Source organism: Martes martes (genome assembly GCF_963455335.1).
Source record: "Martes martes genome assembly, chromosome: 7".
NCBI lineage: Eukaryota > Metazoa > Chordata > Mammalia > Carnivora > Mustelidae > Martes > Martes martes.
Window position 1 is genome coordinate 96,491,488 of NC_137894.1, and position 15,944 is coordinate 96,507,431.

At 39.9% G+C, this 15,944-nt stretch overlaps 1 protein-coding gene across 1 annotated transcript in view; it reads right to left on the reverse strand.

The window, feature by feature from the left end:
- The window catches only part of POLE2 (DNA polymerase epsilon 2, accessory subunit), a gene marked incomplete at its 5' end in the record, with an annotated part of 32,049 nt that overhangs the window by 15,317 nt on the left and 788 nt on the right, over positions 1-15,944 (reverse strand). Inside the window, 9 exons of the mRNA XM_080808567.1 lie at positions 453-525; positions 1,158-1,232; positions 1,870-1,918; positions 2,499-2,582; positions 4,682-4,756; positions 8,382-8,475; positions 8,618-8,695; positions 11,380-11,455; positions 13,199-13,299. Coding sequence (XP_080664693.1) covers positions 453-525; positions 1,158-1,232; positions 1,870-1,918; positions 2,499-2,582; positions 4,682-4,756; positions 8,382-8,475; positions 8,618-8,695; positions 11,380-11,455; positions 13,199-13,299 — 705 coding nt within the window. The remainder of the gene's footprint in view (positions 1-452; positions 526-1,157; positions 1,233-1,869; positions 1,919-2,498; positions 2,583-4,681; positions 4,757-8,381; positions 8,476-8,617; positions 8,696-11,379; positions 11,456-13,198; positions 13,300-15,944) is intronic.

Sequence of the window (15,944 nt, forward strand, 5' to 3'; positions counted from 1 at the left end):
AAAACAGTAAATAAATACTTAACAGGTTGTATCTGAGTCTTTTAAAACTGACTAAAGCAAATATTTTAAAATAAATAATTAGCATGTAGGGAGCCTCCCTGAAGCAAACAAAACAAGGCTTTATAGTAACATGAAAATTATCTTCCTCTGTTTTCCTATCTCTTATTTCAGTTGAACTTCTAGTCAACCCTATAGATAAGAGAGACAGGAAGACTAGAAATCTTTCCCATAAAAAGCCAAGGCATGGAAATGAGACTGCAAGTCATCAGGAATCAACGTGCCAGTTTTCAGTTACATACACAGCCCAGTCTGCTAACTCTCACTGTCTATTACTCTTTACATCTGACACAAAGCCTGAGCCCTTGTAATAACTGAGATATGATATCCTATCTGACATTCACTACTGTCACAATTCCAAAATTCCCATAGAACTGCGGTCAAATATCTTATACCTGGTAGTACTAGAAGGTTCCGTGGGTGGAAATCCGAAGGCATTGACATGAAACACCTGATCTTCAAACCAACCTGAAAAAAGATAAGTAATAAATCACTTTTATTTGTCCAATTCTTCTTGTTTGAGAGGAAAAAACTGTGGAACACAAAGAAAATGCTAAACTTTTGTCCCACCCTCTGTCAACTAACTATAGAATTTGCCAGTCCCATCAAGCTACATGACAGCTTCAGAGCCCAAGAGAGTCTAGTTCTATATTTAAAAAGTTATGAAACAGAAATAGATTCAGATGTAAAACTTCCCACTTCTTAACTTCACAATAGATGTTAGAGTATAGAGAGATAAGGTATAAGGATTAGGAAATGCTTCATTTGATGGCCCTATATAAAATCTGGGGTTTTTTTTTTCAACTTTATTAAGATGTAATTCACATGTCATTACACTTTACCCTTTAAAGTATATAATTCAATGGTTTTTTAGTATATTCACAAGTTGTACAACCATCACCACTGATTTTGGAATATTTTTATCACCCCAAAAATAAACCCCAGGCCCATTTACCACTCTGAGAGTTATTTAATGTTGTCAAAAGTATGCACTCATAAGCAATGTTCTCCCAAATTATACCATGTTAATATATTTTAACCAATGTAGAAATGCTTTTATGGTAGCATGAGGAGGACAGGAAAAAAGCATACTGACTTACCTTCTGCTAAGACAAAGCATGACTCAGTGTACAAGCCACTGTGGAACTGGTACACAACAGTTGAGGAAAATATTTCTGTGCTTGAGGTGATGATAAAGTCAATACACATTCTGGGCCAAAAGGCCTATCTAAACAATAAATTCAAAGTCCTCATACTTGAAGCTGTGAATAGATGACAGCTTAAAAAATTTTAGGTTTAAATGCCCCATGTCTGATTCTAACACGTAGTTAGGTAATAGTGACAGTATGGATCATTCTTAGCACATTCTAAACTTCCTTGGTGATTTGTTTGGAGTCTCTGGCTAGGATTAGGTCTTGATTGCTACATCATCGCCATATGTAAGTTACAGTGGGAACCCAAATAGGTTAACTTGAGAATGATATATAATCAATATCCCCAACTCATGTAACAAAGATTTAAAAAAATAAAAATGAAGGGGCACCTGGATGGCTCAGTTGGTTAAGCATCTGCTTTCGGCTCAGGTCATGATCCCAGGGTCCTGGGATTGAGTTCCACACTGGGCTTCCTGCTCAGGGAGGAGTGTGCTTCTCCCTCTCCCTCTGCCCTTCCTCCTTGCCCATGATCTCTCTCTCTCTCTCTCTCTTTCTCTCAAATAAATAAATAAAAATCTTTAAAAAATTTTTAAAAATTATCCTCAATCTCAATAAAGAAAACCTTAAGTCAAATAAATAATGAAGGATATAGCTTTACTAAGATCCAGTTGTATTGTTCCTGTAGGATCTTCGAGAAAAAATTTTCCCTAAAAATGTTAAAAGAAGTATGTCCACATTTACGTAAAAATGAATACTAGGTCAAAATAATTAAAATACAACATTGACAACAGAACATAGTAGAGTACAGTGGATTTTTAAAAACGAGCAATTCCTGGTCTAGGCATTTCCATTTGCTAGTCTGGTCGCCTCAGATTTATCACCTGACTGAGCCTCTCCCAGGTATGTGGAAACCACTGCAAATTCAGAGAGGGCAACAGGAGCACTGGCAGGCTGCCCAGCGGGCCTCACCAGGTACCTCCTCCTGAGAGAGTTAACAGTGTCTCTCCCTGAGGGACCAGGATGTGGTCTGCAGCCCTGCTTATTCGCTCAACCAGAGGTCACTGGGGACTACTTTTGAACCACGCTAACAGGTGGCCTATATGAGACACTCCTTCCTGATGTCTCCTCAGGAAGCTGAACGCGGAGGCAAAGGCTACTTGCTAACAGAGGAAGGAGCCTTCCACGAGGAGTGTGGCCCTGTACCGCTGCAGGAACACTATAGTAACTGGCACTTCATCGGTCCCGAGGCTGAAAACAATAGTCGGATCCTTACTAAGTTTAACTCACCTCTTTTAACTGGGTTATCATTCCAAGAACAATCACATCTCCGATTTTGGTCGTACTGCCCAAGAGGGTTTCTACTGTTTTAAGCTTAAAATAAGACAAAATAAATTCTTAAGTTTTTTGAAGAAACCAATCTTTTTATAAATAAGAAAGTTTTGAATGCAAATTTTAGTATTTATACCTACTTAACAGTAGAAAATCAAATAAAACTCAGAAAATAGAATTTATCCTATAAAAAGCTAAAATACCAACTCAGGCACTTAACAATGACTCAAGTCTCATGCCATATTACAGCAGATTCTCCCTTATCCACAGTTTCACTTTTTGTGATTTCAGTTACCCTCTGTCAACTGTGGCCCAGGAGCAGATGGTCCTCCTGCTGATGAATCGTCAGAAGGTGAGTAGTCCTCTAAAGTTACATCATAATGTTTACATCATTCGCCTCACTTTATCTCAACATGTAGGCATTTTATCATCTCACATCATCACAAGAAGGGTGAGTACAGTACAATAAGATATTTTGACAGAGACCACATTCACATAATTATTACAGTATATTGTTTTAATTGTTCTGTTTTGTTAATTATTGTTGTGAATCTCTTCCTATGCCTAATTTATGAGTTAAACTTTATCACAGATGTATGTGTAGGAAAAAAACATGGTATATACAGGTTGTGGTACTTACTATCTGTGGTTTGAGGCATCCACTGGGAGTCTTAGAACATTTTCCCCATGGATAGAGAGAAACTACTATATTCTGAATAATGATAAGGTGCATTTACTTTTAAAATGTAGAAAAGAATATAAATTTTATTCATTTAACTAGTACCTCTTGCAAATTAGAAGGCTATTAAAAAGTTACATTAGTATTTTGAAAGGTTGTCACTATTATTTACATTCTCAATCTGACCATTATATTTTCAACATTAGGTTAAAGGCAGTAACAATTAGGATACTATTTTTAAAAATCCTTTCCGAGGCACTCGGGTGTCTCAGTTGATTAAGCATCTGATTCTTGATTTTGGCTCAGGTCATGATCTCTGAGTTTTGAGATCTGTGCTGGGCGTGGACGCTTTAAGATTCTCTCTCTCACTCTTAATCTCGCAGAACAAACTGAGGGTTGCTGGGGGAAAGGGGGTCGGGAAAGGGTGGTGGGGTTATGGACATTGGGGAGGGTATGTGCTATGGTGAGTGCTGTGAAGTATGTAAACCTGGAGATTCAGAGACCTGTACCCCTGGGGCTAAAAATACATTATATATTTATAAAAAAATTTAAAAATTAAAAAAAAAAATTCTCTCTCTCTCTCCACCTCCCTCTGCCCCTCCCCTCCATGCCCTCTCCCTCCTTAAGCAGGGTAAGTTGGGCGGGGGGAACCTTCCTGATGCCTTTCTTTCTTTTCTTTTTTTTTTTTTTTAAGATTTATTTATTTATTTGAGAGAGCGGGAGGGAGAGAGAGAGTGAGGGAGGGAGGGGTAGAAGGAGAGGGAGAGAGTCCCAAGCAGACTCCATGCTGAGCTAAGCCCAGAGCCCAACAGGGGGCTGGACCCCACAACCCTGACAGTGACTATGTATGTTGCTGGAATGAAAGGGAACAAAGGGTATAGGAGTATAAAAGTGGGAGGAGTGCATGTGACAGAAAACATTCTCCCTCTCACCTCTTCCTCAGGCCCCATCACCCCTGCGGCCTGTCTGTGCTATCTCATTTATCTGGTAATTAAGTTATTTCCTTACTGCCTTAAGTAAACTTTTCACTTTAAGGGATAGAGCACGTTTTAGCTAAGTGTGTCGTGGTCACTAGAGGGATGGGCTGGAACAAAGACCAAGATTTTGGAGTCTGAGTGAGGGGAGAAAGGTTAATGTTGATAGTTGTTCAGAAAGCCAATGTCATATCCAGCAAACAGACCAAGAGGACTAGGGATCTGTGTTAGTGGCCAGAGACTGTCTGGGGGCTACCATCGTCTCAGGGCCTGTCCCAAAGAAGGAAGTGGTAGCTTCTGTTAGAGATTTGTAGGACCCAGGACCCAGGACATGGACTTTATTAACAGTGAGCGTGCACAGGTCAGTTAGTTGGTTAAACAGTTACCAGTGATTCATTTTCATTTAAGTTTTAATAAATTAGAATTAAGCAATAAATATTTAAGTGTATAGTTATACCCCCTAAACAACAGTAGGGTAATGTTCTAACCTGGAATTTGCTTCCAGTTTCATCAGGGTAAGAACCTATCACTGGAGGAGTAAATAATTCATGTCTGTGGGTCCTCTATAAAAAAAAGAAAGATTCACATGAATTACTGAATCAGACATTTTAAACTAAAATTCATCAAAACAAAATTTTAAAATTCATTAAATTAACACTCTGACAAAACACTGTCCTTAAACTAATGTTACTACTGCCTATTCTCAACAAATCTGAAATCCCACATATTTTAATATACAAATACTTAGCAATGTAATTTTGAAATTAAAAAAGTATTTATTTATTTATTTATTTATTTGAAGAAAAAGCTCTATTTGTGCAGCTGGCAGCAGTGCACTCTCGGCTGAGGATATGAAGACAACAAACCAAGTGCTTTCCTCAGGGCACAGGGGTTTGTGAGAGAGAAAAGTCAAGAGCCACCATACAATAAAGGACCCCAGGCAGAAGGGGGCACTTAATGAGACCATAATGATAAATAAGACTTTGCTAGTAAGAAACCAAAAGAGGCTGAGATAAGACATTCCAGGAGGAGGAAGGGATGTGTCACAAATAAAGTAAAATAAAGTAAAAATAAGAGTAAAAGAGTACTTGGAAGTGATGCCAAGTTTAGTAGAGTTTAGTAGAGTTGGCTCATGAGGTGTACAAAGCAGTGTCAGACAAGATAGGAGATGAGCTGGAGCCTCTGTTTGGGGAACCATCCCCCCACCCCACTGTGGTTTAGGCAGGGCTGGTGTCCCCTCCTCTTCCTATAAACTGGCCACTAAGACCTAATCAATCAAAGTACTCCACCCCTTAGCCAGTGAATGTTTCAGGGTTGACCAACTGCCTTAAGCTAAGAGCTGCTAAGAGACTGTTGCTAGAATACTGGAAGAGAGGAGCTCCCTCTCCAAGTGCTGCTGAGGCTATAGGGGCCTCTGTCATCTCATTGGGAGAACTTGTTTGAAAGTAAAATCAATTTTTAAAAATGCTGGGTGATGGAAAGAGGTAGATCCCTCATGACGTGTGAGATCCTGGACCCAGCCATGCTTAAAACTGGTGGACCTATAGACCTCTCCAAAGGCCAATAAATGCCTCTTTCTGTTTTAGTTGGTTTGAATTTCTATAATCACCAGTAAAAGAGCCCTGACAGTATGGACTTTCTATGCCAAGCCAGGAAGTTTTCGTATGGACATTGGAAAACAAAGATATTGAAGTGGGATAATAATAAAATCAGATTTGCTTTCAGAGAGATAATTGCAATAAATATGTGAATGGACTAAAATTCAACCCTTTTCACAGATAAGAATAAATGAGGCTCAGAAGGGTTAAGTTACACACCCAAAATAATATAATAGGCTTTAAAATGTAAGTTTTAAGGGGCGCCTGGGTGGCTCAGTCTGTTAAGCGTCTGACTCTTGATTTCAGCTCAGGTCATGATCTCAGGGTCGTGAGATAGAGTACAGAAAGGAAAAAGAAATGCAGTATCTACTTGAGCATCTTGTCTATGGAAAGCACTGTGCCAAATGTGGCAGAGAAAATAAACAAGGAGTGTCTGATAAAGGGGTAAACACCCCAAACGCAAGGCAGGGCTAACTCTAGTAAATGCTGTAGGAGACATACTGACATAGTCACTGGTTTAAAGCAGGAAGAGATTGCATCCAATTGATCACGAAGAGGTTCAGAAAAGAGGAGGAATTTAAGAAGGCCCTTCCAGAATTAGGAAGGTTTCAGCAGCACAGAAAAGAGGGAAGAGCAATCCAGAGAGTGAAGAGTATAAGCAAAGTTACAGAAGAAGAAGAAATGAACAGTAATTCTGTATTGCATTCTTTATTCCAGCACAGAGGAACTTTTAGAGGAAAAGTAGAGAGCTGGGCAAAAAGATGCAGCAGGAGGATCTCAACCACTAAGTATAATCTGTATTTAATTCAATAGGCAGTAAGCCTCTCTTTTGAAAGACTTCTGTGCAAAATCATGACAATACCAGAGCTTCATGTCAGGCAAACTGGTGGGAGGTGATGGAAGCAGGAGAGAATAGGCATCCCTAGTGCTCACCCTCTTCGTCCTTTTTCAGGGATTCCTCCCACTGACCATCCTCTCCCTGAAATCTTCTGCTTCCGCCATCTAACACCATCCTGGCCTGGCTCCCCAGTTCTCTCCTCTTCCCTTCTGCCACTGCCTCCCCATGGCTGCCTTTCTTTTTCAGAGGGTCTGCTCCTCTACTCCATCTCCTCCTCTCCTCTGCAGATGCCCCTAAATCTCTCTCTCTGCCCAGACCTCTTTCTTCAGCTCTAGGTGTGCTTGTCACCTGATATTCCACTGGTACCCTTAACTCAAATGTTTGAAACAGAACCTGAGTCGTCTGCCTCATCTTCCCCAAACATTCCCTTTTTCTTATTTGTTAACATATTATTCCACTGTCCTACTCTCTTGGACTCACTACCTTAATCATCTGAGTCTTCGCTCTCTCCCTTCTTCTCCACATCCACTCAGTCACCATGAATAATGGCTTCCACTGCTCGGTGCGGTCCCCTGTCTACAACCCTTGCCACTTCTTCTCCCCACAGCTGTCATTCCTAGCAAGACTAATACAACGGACTCCCTAAAGTCTTCTCTCACATTCTTAATTCATCCCAAAATCTTCTGGGAGAGAAGTACTCACAAAACCCAACTGTGACTGGGTCTCTCTCTGATATTCCAAGGTTCCTTGTACCAAGAAACCAGAGTCCCAGTTGCCAAGAGCGGCATCCAAGATGCTCCCACGATCTGGCTCCCACTTGCTTTCCAAACCTATCTATCCCATACTGCTCTTCTTCATGATCCTTCTTCTACACACAGACGGACCACCTTCTCATCATTTCTGGCAGACTCCACTCTTTCCCTCTGCTGTCTTTCTTTACACTGTTACCACCACCTTTTCACCCTTTCCACAAGATCAAATAGGCAAGGCCCATGTCAAATGCCATCATTTCCCTGAAAGCTTCTCTGCTGTTCCCAAAGAATACATTCTGCTTGTATCTCTTTTACAGCACATACAAAATTCTCCTTTACATTTTGTTCATGCAAATGTCTTTAAAGTCACAGACTAGAAGCTGCTAGAAGCTAGTAAGTATAGTGCTGTAGGCAAAGGTTGGGCTCCTGTGTCGGACACACGGGATTTGAATCCTGTCTATATTTACTATATGTGATCTTCGGTCAAATTCCTAAATTTATCTAAGTCTCAGTTCTTCATCTGTAGAATGAGGATAATAGTGGGGCACCTTGGTGGCTCCGTTGGCTAAGCGTCTGCCTTTGGCTCAGGTCATGATCCAGATCAGCCCCACTTCTCCCTCTGCCTCTGCCCACCCTTCCCCACGCCCTTGTGCTCACTCGCTCTCTCTCAAATAAATAATATTTTTTAAAAATAATGGGAAAATGAGGATAATAACATCTATACATACACTGACATTGCAATGATTATATGAGGTAAGTATGTCCATAACTTGCTAAACACAGTGCTCGGCTCATTAACAGTGGATAATAAATGATAGCTGCTATTTTTATCATCACAAAAACAATTGTTTTTATTTCTGTATCCCCCATATGTTTTCAAACCTAGAGAGTCCAGTAAGAGTCTATTGGATGACAAGCACTGGACTACAAAATTCCATCCTTTAATTAACACTGAATCTTACCTAAGCTTCAACAGTCTCATTTTCCCCTCTCAGCTTACCTGATGCAAAATGGTATATCGTTCACGAAACAGCTCTGCTTTATCTCTTGCTGTTCCAAATAAATTTGGGGCAGGGTGGTTGGTCATTAATAAACTAGAAAAAAAGAAATGCCTATTTATAGCTATCACAATACACAAAGGTGGGCCAAAAATGAATCATGGACTATATGCCTTCTGAAAAAAATGTACATCTGAACATCTGACATTAGCTTAAAATCAATAGATGGTATACTTACGGAAGAAATTTTTTTCTTTCTGAACTGTACACAAAGCGTGGAATATCAAATGCTCCTATGATATTGAAAATATGTTCTCTGAAAAACAGTCCCCAAAAACAGACTTGATTTACTAAAGCATGAGAATCTTAGGTGAGCATAAAAACTTGTATTATAATCTTATGGTATACGAATGTACTTTCCACAGGTCATATACAAAATTTCTTGGAGTCTCATAATATGGAGATAAAATTTTCCTCTCAGAGACAAGAAAGTATTGCCAACACTCTCAAGCAAAAATAATAATCATAATAATAATCAAGTTAACTTCTAATTAAGAATGTCACCTATTGGGGTGCCTGGGTGGCTCAGTGGGTTAAATTATTAAATGTTATTTAAAAATACGATTCATTTCCAACAAGTTTTTAATCCAAAATATTATGCAAAAGTGTCCCAGAAACCAGGTATAAAATAGAAAAGAACCCTCAAAATACTGGCCATATCCTTGACACAGTGTTAGAGAAAGAAATTCAACAAAATAATTTACTTTCAGACATTGTTAATAAGTAACCATGTTTGAACCAAATTTTTAAAAAATTCACAGCACTATTGACAGAGATCACAAGTAGGCAGAGCAGCAGGCAGAGAGAGAGGGGGGAAGCAGGCTCCCCACTGAGCAGAGAGCCCGATGCGGGGCTCGATCCCAGGACCCTGAGATCATGACCTAAGCGGAAGGCAGAGGTTTTAACCCACTGAGCTACCCAGGCGCCCCTCACAGCACTATTGCATAAATATTCCAATCTAACAAATCTTCCCTAAAGTTTTATCTATTTATCTCCCCGACTGAATATGGTCAAAAATGTTCTTGCTACTCTGGTGGTAACATCCAGTAGAGACAGCAGAGAACCAGTGGACTTGAAGAAAACCTAGATTCCACATACTATTCCACCATCTTTAGTGGGTCAATCTTGACAGGTTATTTGACTTCTCATGCCACTTCTTCATCTATAAAAACGAAAGCCTCTCTTATGCTATAATATAATAATTTCCTGACAATTGAAGTTGCAAAGACTGTTCACCATTCAGTCCCACTGGACCTCTGCATTGGCTAATTGTGGCATATAAAGAGCTAGAAAGAAACAACAGTTAACTTTAATGTGTACTTAGGATTACAATCTTTCCACTTCAATATAGTCATTTTCAATTTCTACTGATGGCTTTAGGGGTATGTCATCGTACCCTAGTATCTTAAATAATGAGTCTGCAAGGTTAAAATTAAAATTCTTCAATTTCTCAGGGCACCTGGGTGGTGGCTCAGTCTAAGCGTCTACCTTCGGCTCAGGTCAAGATCTCAGTATCCTGGGATCAAGCCCCATATAGGGCTCCCTGCTCAGTGGGGAATCTGCTTCTCCCTCTGCCTCTGCCTGCCTCTCCCCCTACTTGTACTCTCTCTCTCTCTCTTTCTGTCAAATAAATAAAATCTCTTAAGTAAATAAATAAATAATATTCCTCAATTTCTCTATTTTCTTAGCAGCTCTAATACGGTAATGACTCCTGTCAATGATCCCCATTGCCCCAAAGAGGGAAAAAAACTATTAAAATTAATACTCTCTGTCCATTTTTCCACTTGTTTTCCTCCCAGTTAAACCGTGTGAATTTGGAAAGAAGTATCCTATTCAAAAGAGGAAAAGAGGGACGCCTGGGGGCGCCTGGGTGGCTCAGCTGGTTAAGCCACTGCCTTCCGCTCATGTTGTGGTCCCGGAGTCACAGGATCGAGTCCCGCATCGGGCTCCCAGCTCTGCTGGGAGTCTGTGTTCCCTCTGACCTTCTCCCCTCTCATGCTCTCTCTCTCTCTCAAATAAATAAATAAAAATCTTTAAAAAAAAAAGAGGGACACCTGGAAATGAAACCCAAAAAAATTATTCCCATATAAATTCCTAAGTTCTCATAGCATGAGTTAGTGGAAAGTATCATAATCTACGGTTCTACCCTCTCTGCCATTGACCGTGGGACCCAACAGAAGCTGCTGAACTTCTATGGACCCCTCACTTTCCTAAGAGCAAAAGCAAAGTATACTTCTGAAAATTCAATTTATTGGAAGCATACAGAATATAAACTCAGATCCAATGGGTAGTGGCAAAAGTTACTAATGGTATAAACAACACTGTAATCTCAAATCTCCAGGAAAAAAATAGTAAAGATGAGTCACTTAATGAGGTTTATAATGCAAGCTATCACTTAAAAGAAAAACACTAAGAGTGCTCGCTTCAGCAGCACATATACTAAAATTGGAACGATACAGAGATTAGCATGGCCCCTGCACAAGGATGATACGCAAATTTGTGAAGCATTCCATATTTTTATCATATGATCTCACTGATATGAGGAATTTGAGAAACAAGACAGAGGATCATAGGGGAAGGGAGGGGAAAATGAAACAAGATGAAACCAGAGAGGGAGACAAGTCATAAGAGACCCTTAATTTCAGAAAACAAACAGGGTTACTGGAGTGGAGGGGCAAGGAGGGATAGGGGGACTGGGGGATGGACATTGGGGAGGGTATGTGCTATGGTGAGTGCTGTGAATTAAGACTGATGAATCACAGACCTGTACCCCTGAGACAAATAATACATTATATGTTAATTTTTTTAAAAAAGGAAAGAAAGAAACACTCAGAAATAACCACTGTAGAAAGGCTGATCACTAATTCTTTCCCCAGGGAAATCATTTAAAATAAGCACTTCATATTGCCAGCAGGGGGGAAGTTCATTTTATCCACATACATAGTTTCATCTACAGACTGACTGCATTCCTGGACTGCTGCTTCCACCACTGACCGTTCAATCATGTTTGATGACACTGAAAAGAGAATTTCAAAGTTCAATTTTAGAAACAGGCATAAAAATTACTTATTTCCACAGATAGCTCCTTTCCTAAAAATAATCTGCAAAGACTAACCCTGAGATTCTCATTACATAGTTTTTAGGACAAAAAAAGGGTTAGGTCAGAACAATAACAGAAGCCATATCTCAAAAACCTTCATCTTTTTACACTCAAATACGCTTGTAATATCCTAATACACAGCCAAATGCCTTACTTTTCTAAAGACCATCTAATAATATAAATTCAGTTGTATAAACACTTACAAAGTGTTTGTATGCAAGGTTAGTTGCATTAGTAGAACTTTCCAGCACCAATGCTGTGTTTCCATAGGCATGATAGTAACATATATAACAGCTACCACTTATTAAGCCCTTACTAAATGTGTGACACTATGCGCAGTACTTCACAAGCATTATGCCATTAGATTAGATATCCTTACAGATAGGTTATTGTTCATATGCTAATATCTTAAAGGGGGAGGAAGTACAACTTTGAGAGACTGAATAAATTCTCCAAGAACACAGCTAAAAAGTATACATGGCCAGCCTGATTCCAGAGTGGACACCCTTGAACAATTTGTTATGTTCTCAGGTAAGACACTATGCACCATCTTAAAGGAATATATACTACTTTCTCATAAGTAATAATTTTCTAAATTTTCAACTATAAAGCAGTTTTTAAAAGCAAAGGTATATTTAAAATTCTGCCTTTACAACTGAAAATAAGACAGTAATTTCTCATCTATCATGGAATGTATGTCTTCCTACATAATCAAAGAAACTAGATCAATATAATGCCTGAGAGCAAGCCACACTTGCTTCTGTCCCTCAGTGCTCTAGAAACACTGGATGTTTGCGCCTAGAAGAACATTCCTCCTTTGTAGGTCCGTGTTTGTGGTAAAAGGTTAAATATTTAATAAAAAGATCCCTTGAGAAAGGTTGAAGACAGAAGGGAGAATTAGCCCTGCTCACTTATTCTTTTTCCCCTCAAAATTTTTAGGAGTTCCAAACCTAAGTAAGACAAAGTAGTAGGGGGAAGCCTGAGTGTCTCAGTCAGTTAAGCGTCTGCCTTTGGCTCAGGTCATGTTCCACATCAGGCTGCTTCTCCCTCTGCCTGCCTTTCCCCTTGTTTGTGCTTGCATTCTTTCTTGCTCTCTCTTTGACAAATAAATAAATAAAATCTTAAAAAAAAAAAAAAAAAGACAAAGTAGTAGATATGCAAAGAGACAAAAGTGACTGTAAGGATCAGATCAAAATCAGAAGTCAAGTGCAGGACAGCTAGCCGTGACAGCTCCATAAAAGGAAAGAAATTTAAGAGTCTCTGGGGGGACGCCTGGGTGGCTCAGTTGGTTAAGCAGCTGCCTTCAGCTTGGGTAGTGATCCCAGCTTCCTGGGATCGAGTCCCACATCGGGCTCCTTGCTTGTCAGGGAGCCTGCTTCTTCCTCTGCCTCTGCCTGCCACTCTGTCTGCCTGTGCTCACTCTCTCTGACAAATAAATAAATAAAATCTTTAAAAAAAAAAAAAAGAGTCTCTGGGAAAAGTCCTGAAGTTGCAATGGAACTAGAAGTTACCCCTTGGGAAGAAGTGCTACCATGGGTATGTCTCATAACCCTGTAATATCTTCATATGGAATCCTCAACTTCCACTGAAATCTATAAATGTAATCGAGGATATAGAACTATATTAACAATTTAAGAGCTATCAGAGAATGTCTCTTACACGGTTGCTTTTCAACAGCATCAATGATCTTTTCCAGTGCATCTTCAAGCTCTACTTCACTGATAGACTCAAGAGCTTCTGTGAGGTACTTAATGGCTTCCCTGAATGGAAAGAAAAGATATGGCAGGCCACTGGTCACCGAGGCTCAAAGTTTTATGCCCAGAACTGACAAACACTCATCAATGTGGCATTGAAACTAAAATCTATTCACTCTTCACTGCAAGCAGTGCTCACCTCTCCACTCCTTTCTGCACAAATTCTTCCATTTCTCCCCAGCCAACATAACCATTTTTAAAGCCCCAAATCACATCTTTTTTGAGGAAGGCTTCCTAGACCAGCCCTACCTGCTGCAACCTCCCCTCCCTTCTGAATTGTTAAAATTCCTATACACCTCATATCTGACACATCACAATAGCTTTGTACCAGTTATCGCCTTTATTTAAGGCAGAACTTTATTTGCTTCAATGTCCTGAACATAACAGACGCTTAAGTATATATTTATTGGTTTGCTGATGCATTTACTTTAAGTAAATTTTAGTAATTTCATATTGTTTTCAATCTTAAAATTAGAAAATTAGACTAGAAAAAAAACTATGATATATGAATATAGTCATAGAAGCAACACAAGAATCGGGGTGCCTGGGTGGCTCAGTGGGTTAAAGCCTCTGCCTTCGGCTCAGGTCATGATCTCAGGATCCTGGGATCGAGGCCCTCATCGGACTCTCTGCTCTGCAGGGAGCCTGCTTCCTCCTCTCTCTCTGCCTGCCTCTCTGCCTACTTGTGATCTCTGTCAAATAAATAAATAAAATCTTTAAAAATAAAATAAAATAAACAAATCACAAGAATCCCTCTGCTCCAAAAGAACCTAGTAAGACCGAACTTAAAAAAAAAAAAAAAATCCACAAGAATCCCTGATGTAAATACCTATAGGGCTCAGAATGAACAATGTCTAAACAATCAACTAATTGCATGCCATTCTGTTTGTAGCATACAACTTCACACTTAACGTTATTGTTATTGTTATAGTCATCACACTAATTGTTCTTAACTTGGGTTGCTCAGTGATTGTTTCATGTGTGGGTATCACAACTCTCCAATTTATCATGGATGATGCTCCTTGGAAACTAGAACTGTGCCATCCTCTGGCAGCGTGCCAAGCATCCTGAAGGTGGTCCACAGATATTTGGTGAGTCCCGAAAATCACACACATTTTGGGTGAATGGTGGGACAGCTCTTAGGATACAGGATCTGGCCCCTGCCAAAGCTCCTTAGGCTCCTCCAGTGCTCTCCTGCCTCAGGGCCTTTATATGGTCATTTTTCTCCGCTCTTTTCTTCACCTACTCAAGTCCTGTTCATCCTTGAACAGTCAGCTCAAACCACTTCTTTAATGAAGTCCTTCTTTAATTCTAGAGTAGTTACAATGTTATACATTACCAGAGCACTTCTTTCTTGAGATCCTTTTCACAACTGAAACTAAATAACTGTGAACTACTTAATATCCATGGTAGACATAATTCTAAAACAACCCCTAATAATCCATGCCTCCTGGTATTCACAACCATGTGCAGCCCTTCGCCTTGAGTATGGGTTGGACCTAGTAACTTGCTTCTAACAATAGACTATAGTAAAAGTAATGGAGCATTTTCCTGTACTGTAATTTTAAAAGTAAAATTTTTAAAACAACAAGATATTACTTCCTTGATTAGGTTACAGAAGACTGTGACTTCTGACTTACTCTTTCTTTTGCTGGCTTTGATGAAGGAAGCTGCCATGTTGGAGAGGACCACATGGCAAGGAACTGAGGGTAGCCTCCAACCAACAGCTAGCAAGGACTGAGGCCCCAAGTCCAAGAGTCGTGGCAGAACTCAATCCTGCCAACCACTGAATGAACTTGGAAGCAAATCCTGCCCAACAGATATTTGAGATGACCCCATCCTGACTGCAGCTTTATGAGAGACCCTGAAGCTAAGAGAACCCAGCTAAGGGGCGCCTGGGTGGCTCAGTGGGTTAAAGCCTCTGCCTTTGGCTCAGGTCATGATCCCAGGTTCAGGTCATGATCCCAGGCTCAGATTACGAACCCAGGGTCCTGCGATTGAGCCTCTGCTCAGCAGGGAGCCTGCTTCCTTCTCTCTCTCTCTGCCTGCTTCTCTGCCTACTTGTGATCTCTGTCAAAAACAAACAAACAAAAAGAACCCAGCTAAGCCTACCTGAATTCCTGGCCCACAGAAAAAGTGAGATAATAAAGAGTGTGCTGTTTTCAACCTCTAAATCTCTAAATTTTGGGGTAATCTGTTACACAGCAATAAATAACTAATACGCTATCTGTTCCCCAAGCTCCACAGTGTCTTTCTCTCTTGTACTCCTTGCCTCAGCACAGTGATCTTAGGATAGACCAAACCCTGTAAAGCTATACATGATATGACCCAGATCCTGTGTAGACAGGATTTCAGCATATTTCTGACTAAATTAGTTGATGAGTGACAGCTGAGTATTAGGTCAAATTCTAAGGGAAGAGAACAAAAAGTTAATTGGTCAACTGCTCATATTTGCAAAATGTTAGGGATCAAATGAACAAAATTCATTATTTTCTCCCAGGGCATATCCACTCTTGCCTTTTGTTCACCGCTAAACCAAAAGCAAAGTTAAAAGGCTCATAAAACTCATTATTTCAAAACAAAAACTCTCCACACATTGGCAAATGCAGTCATAACCTGGGACAAAAAAAGTATATTCCATCCAGCAGGTT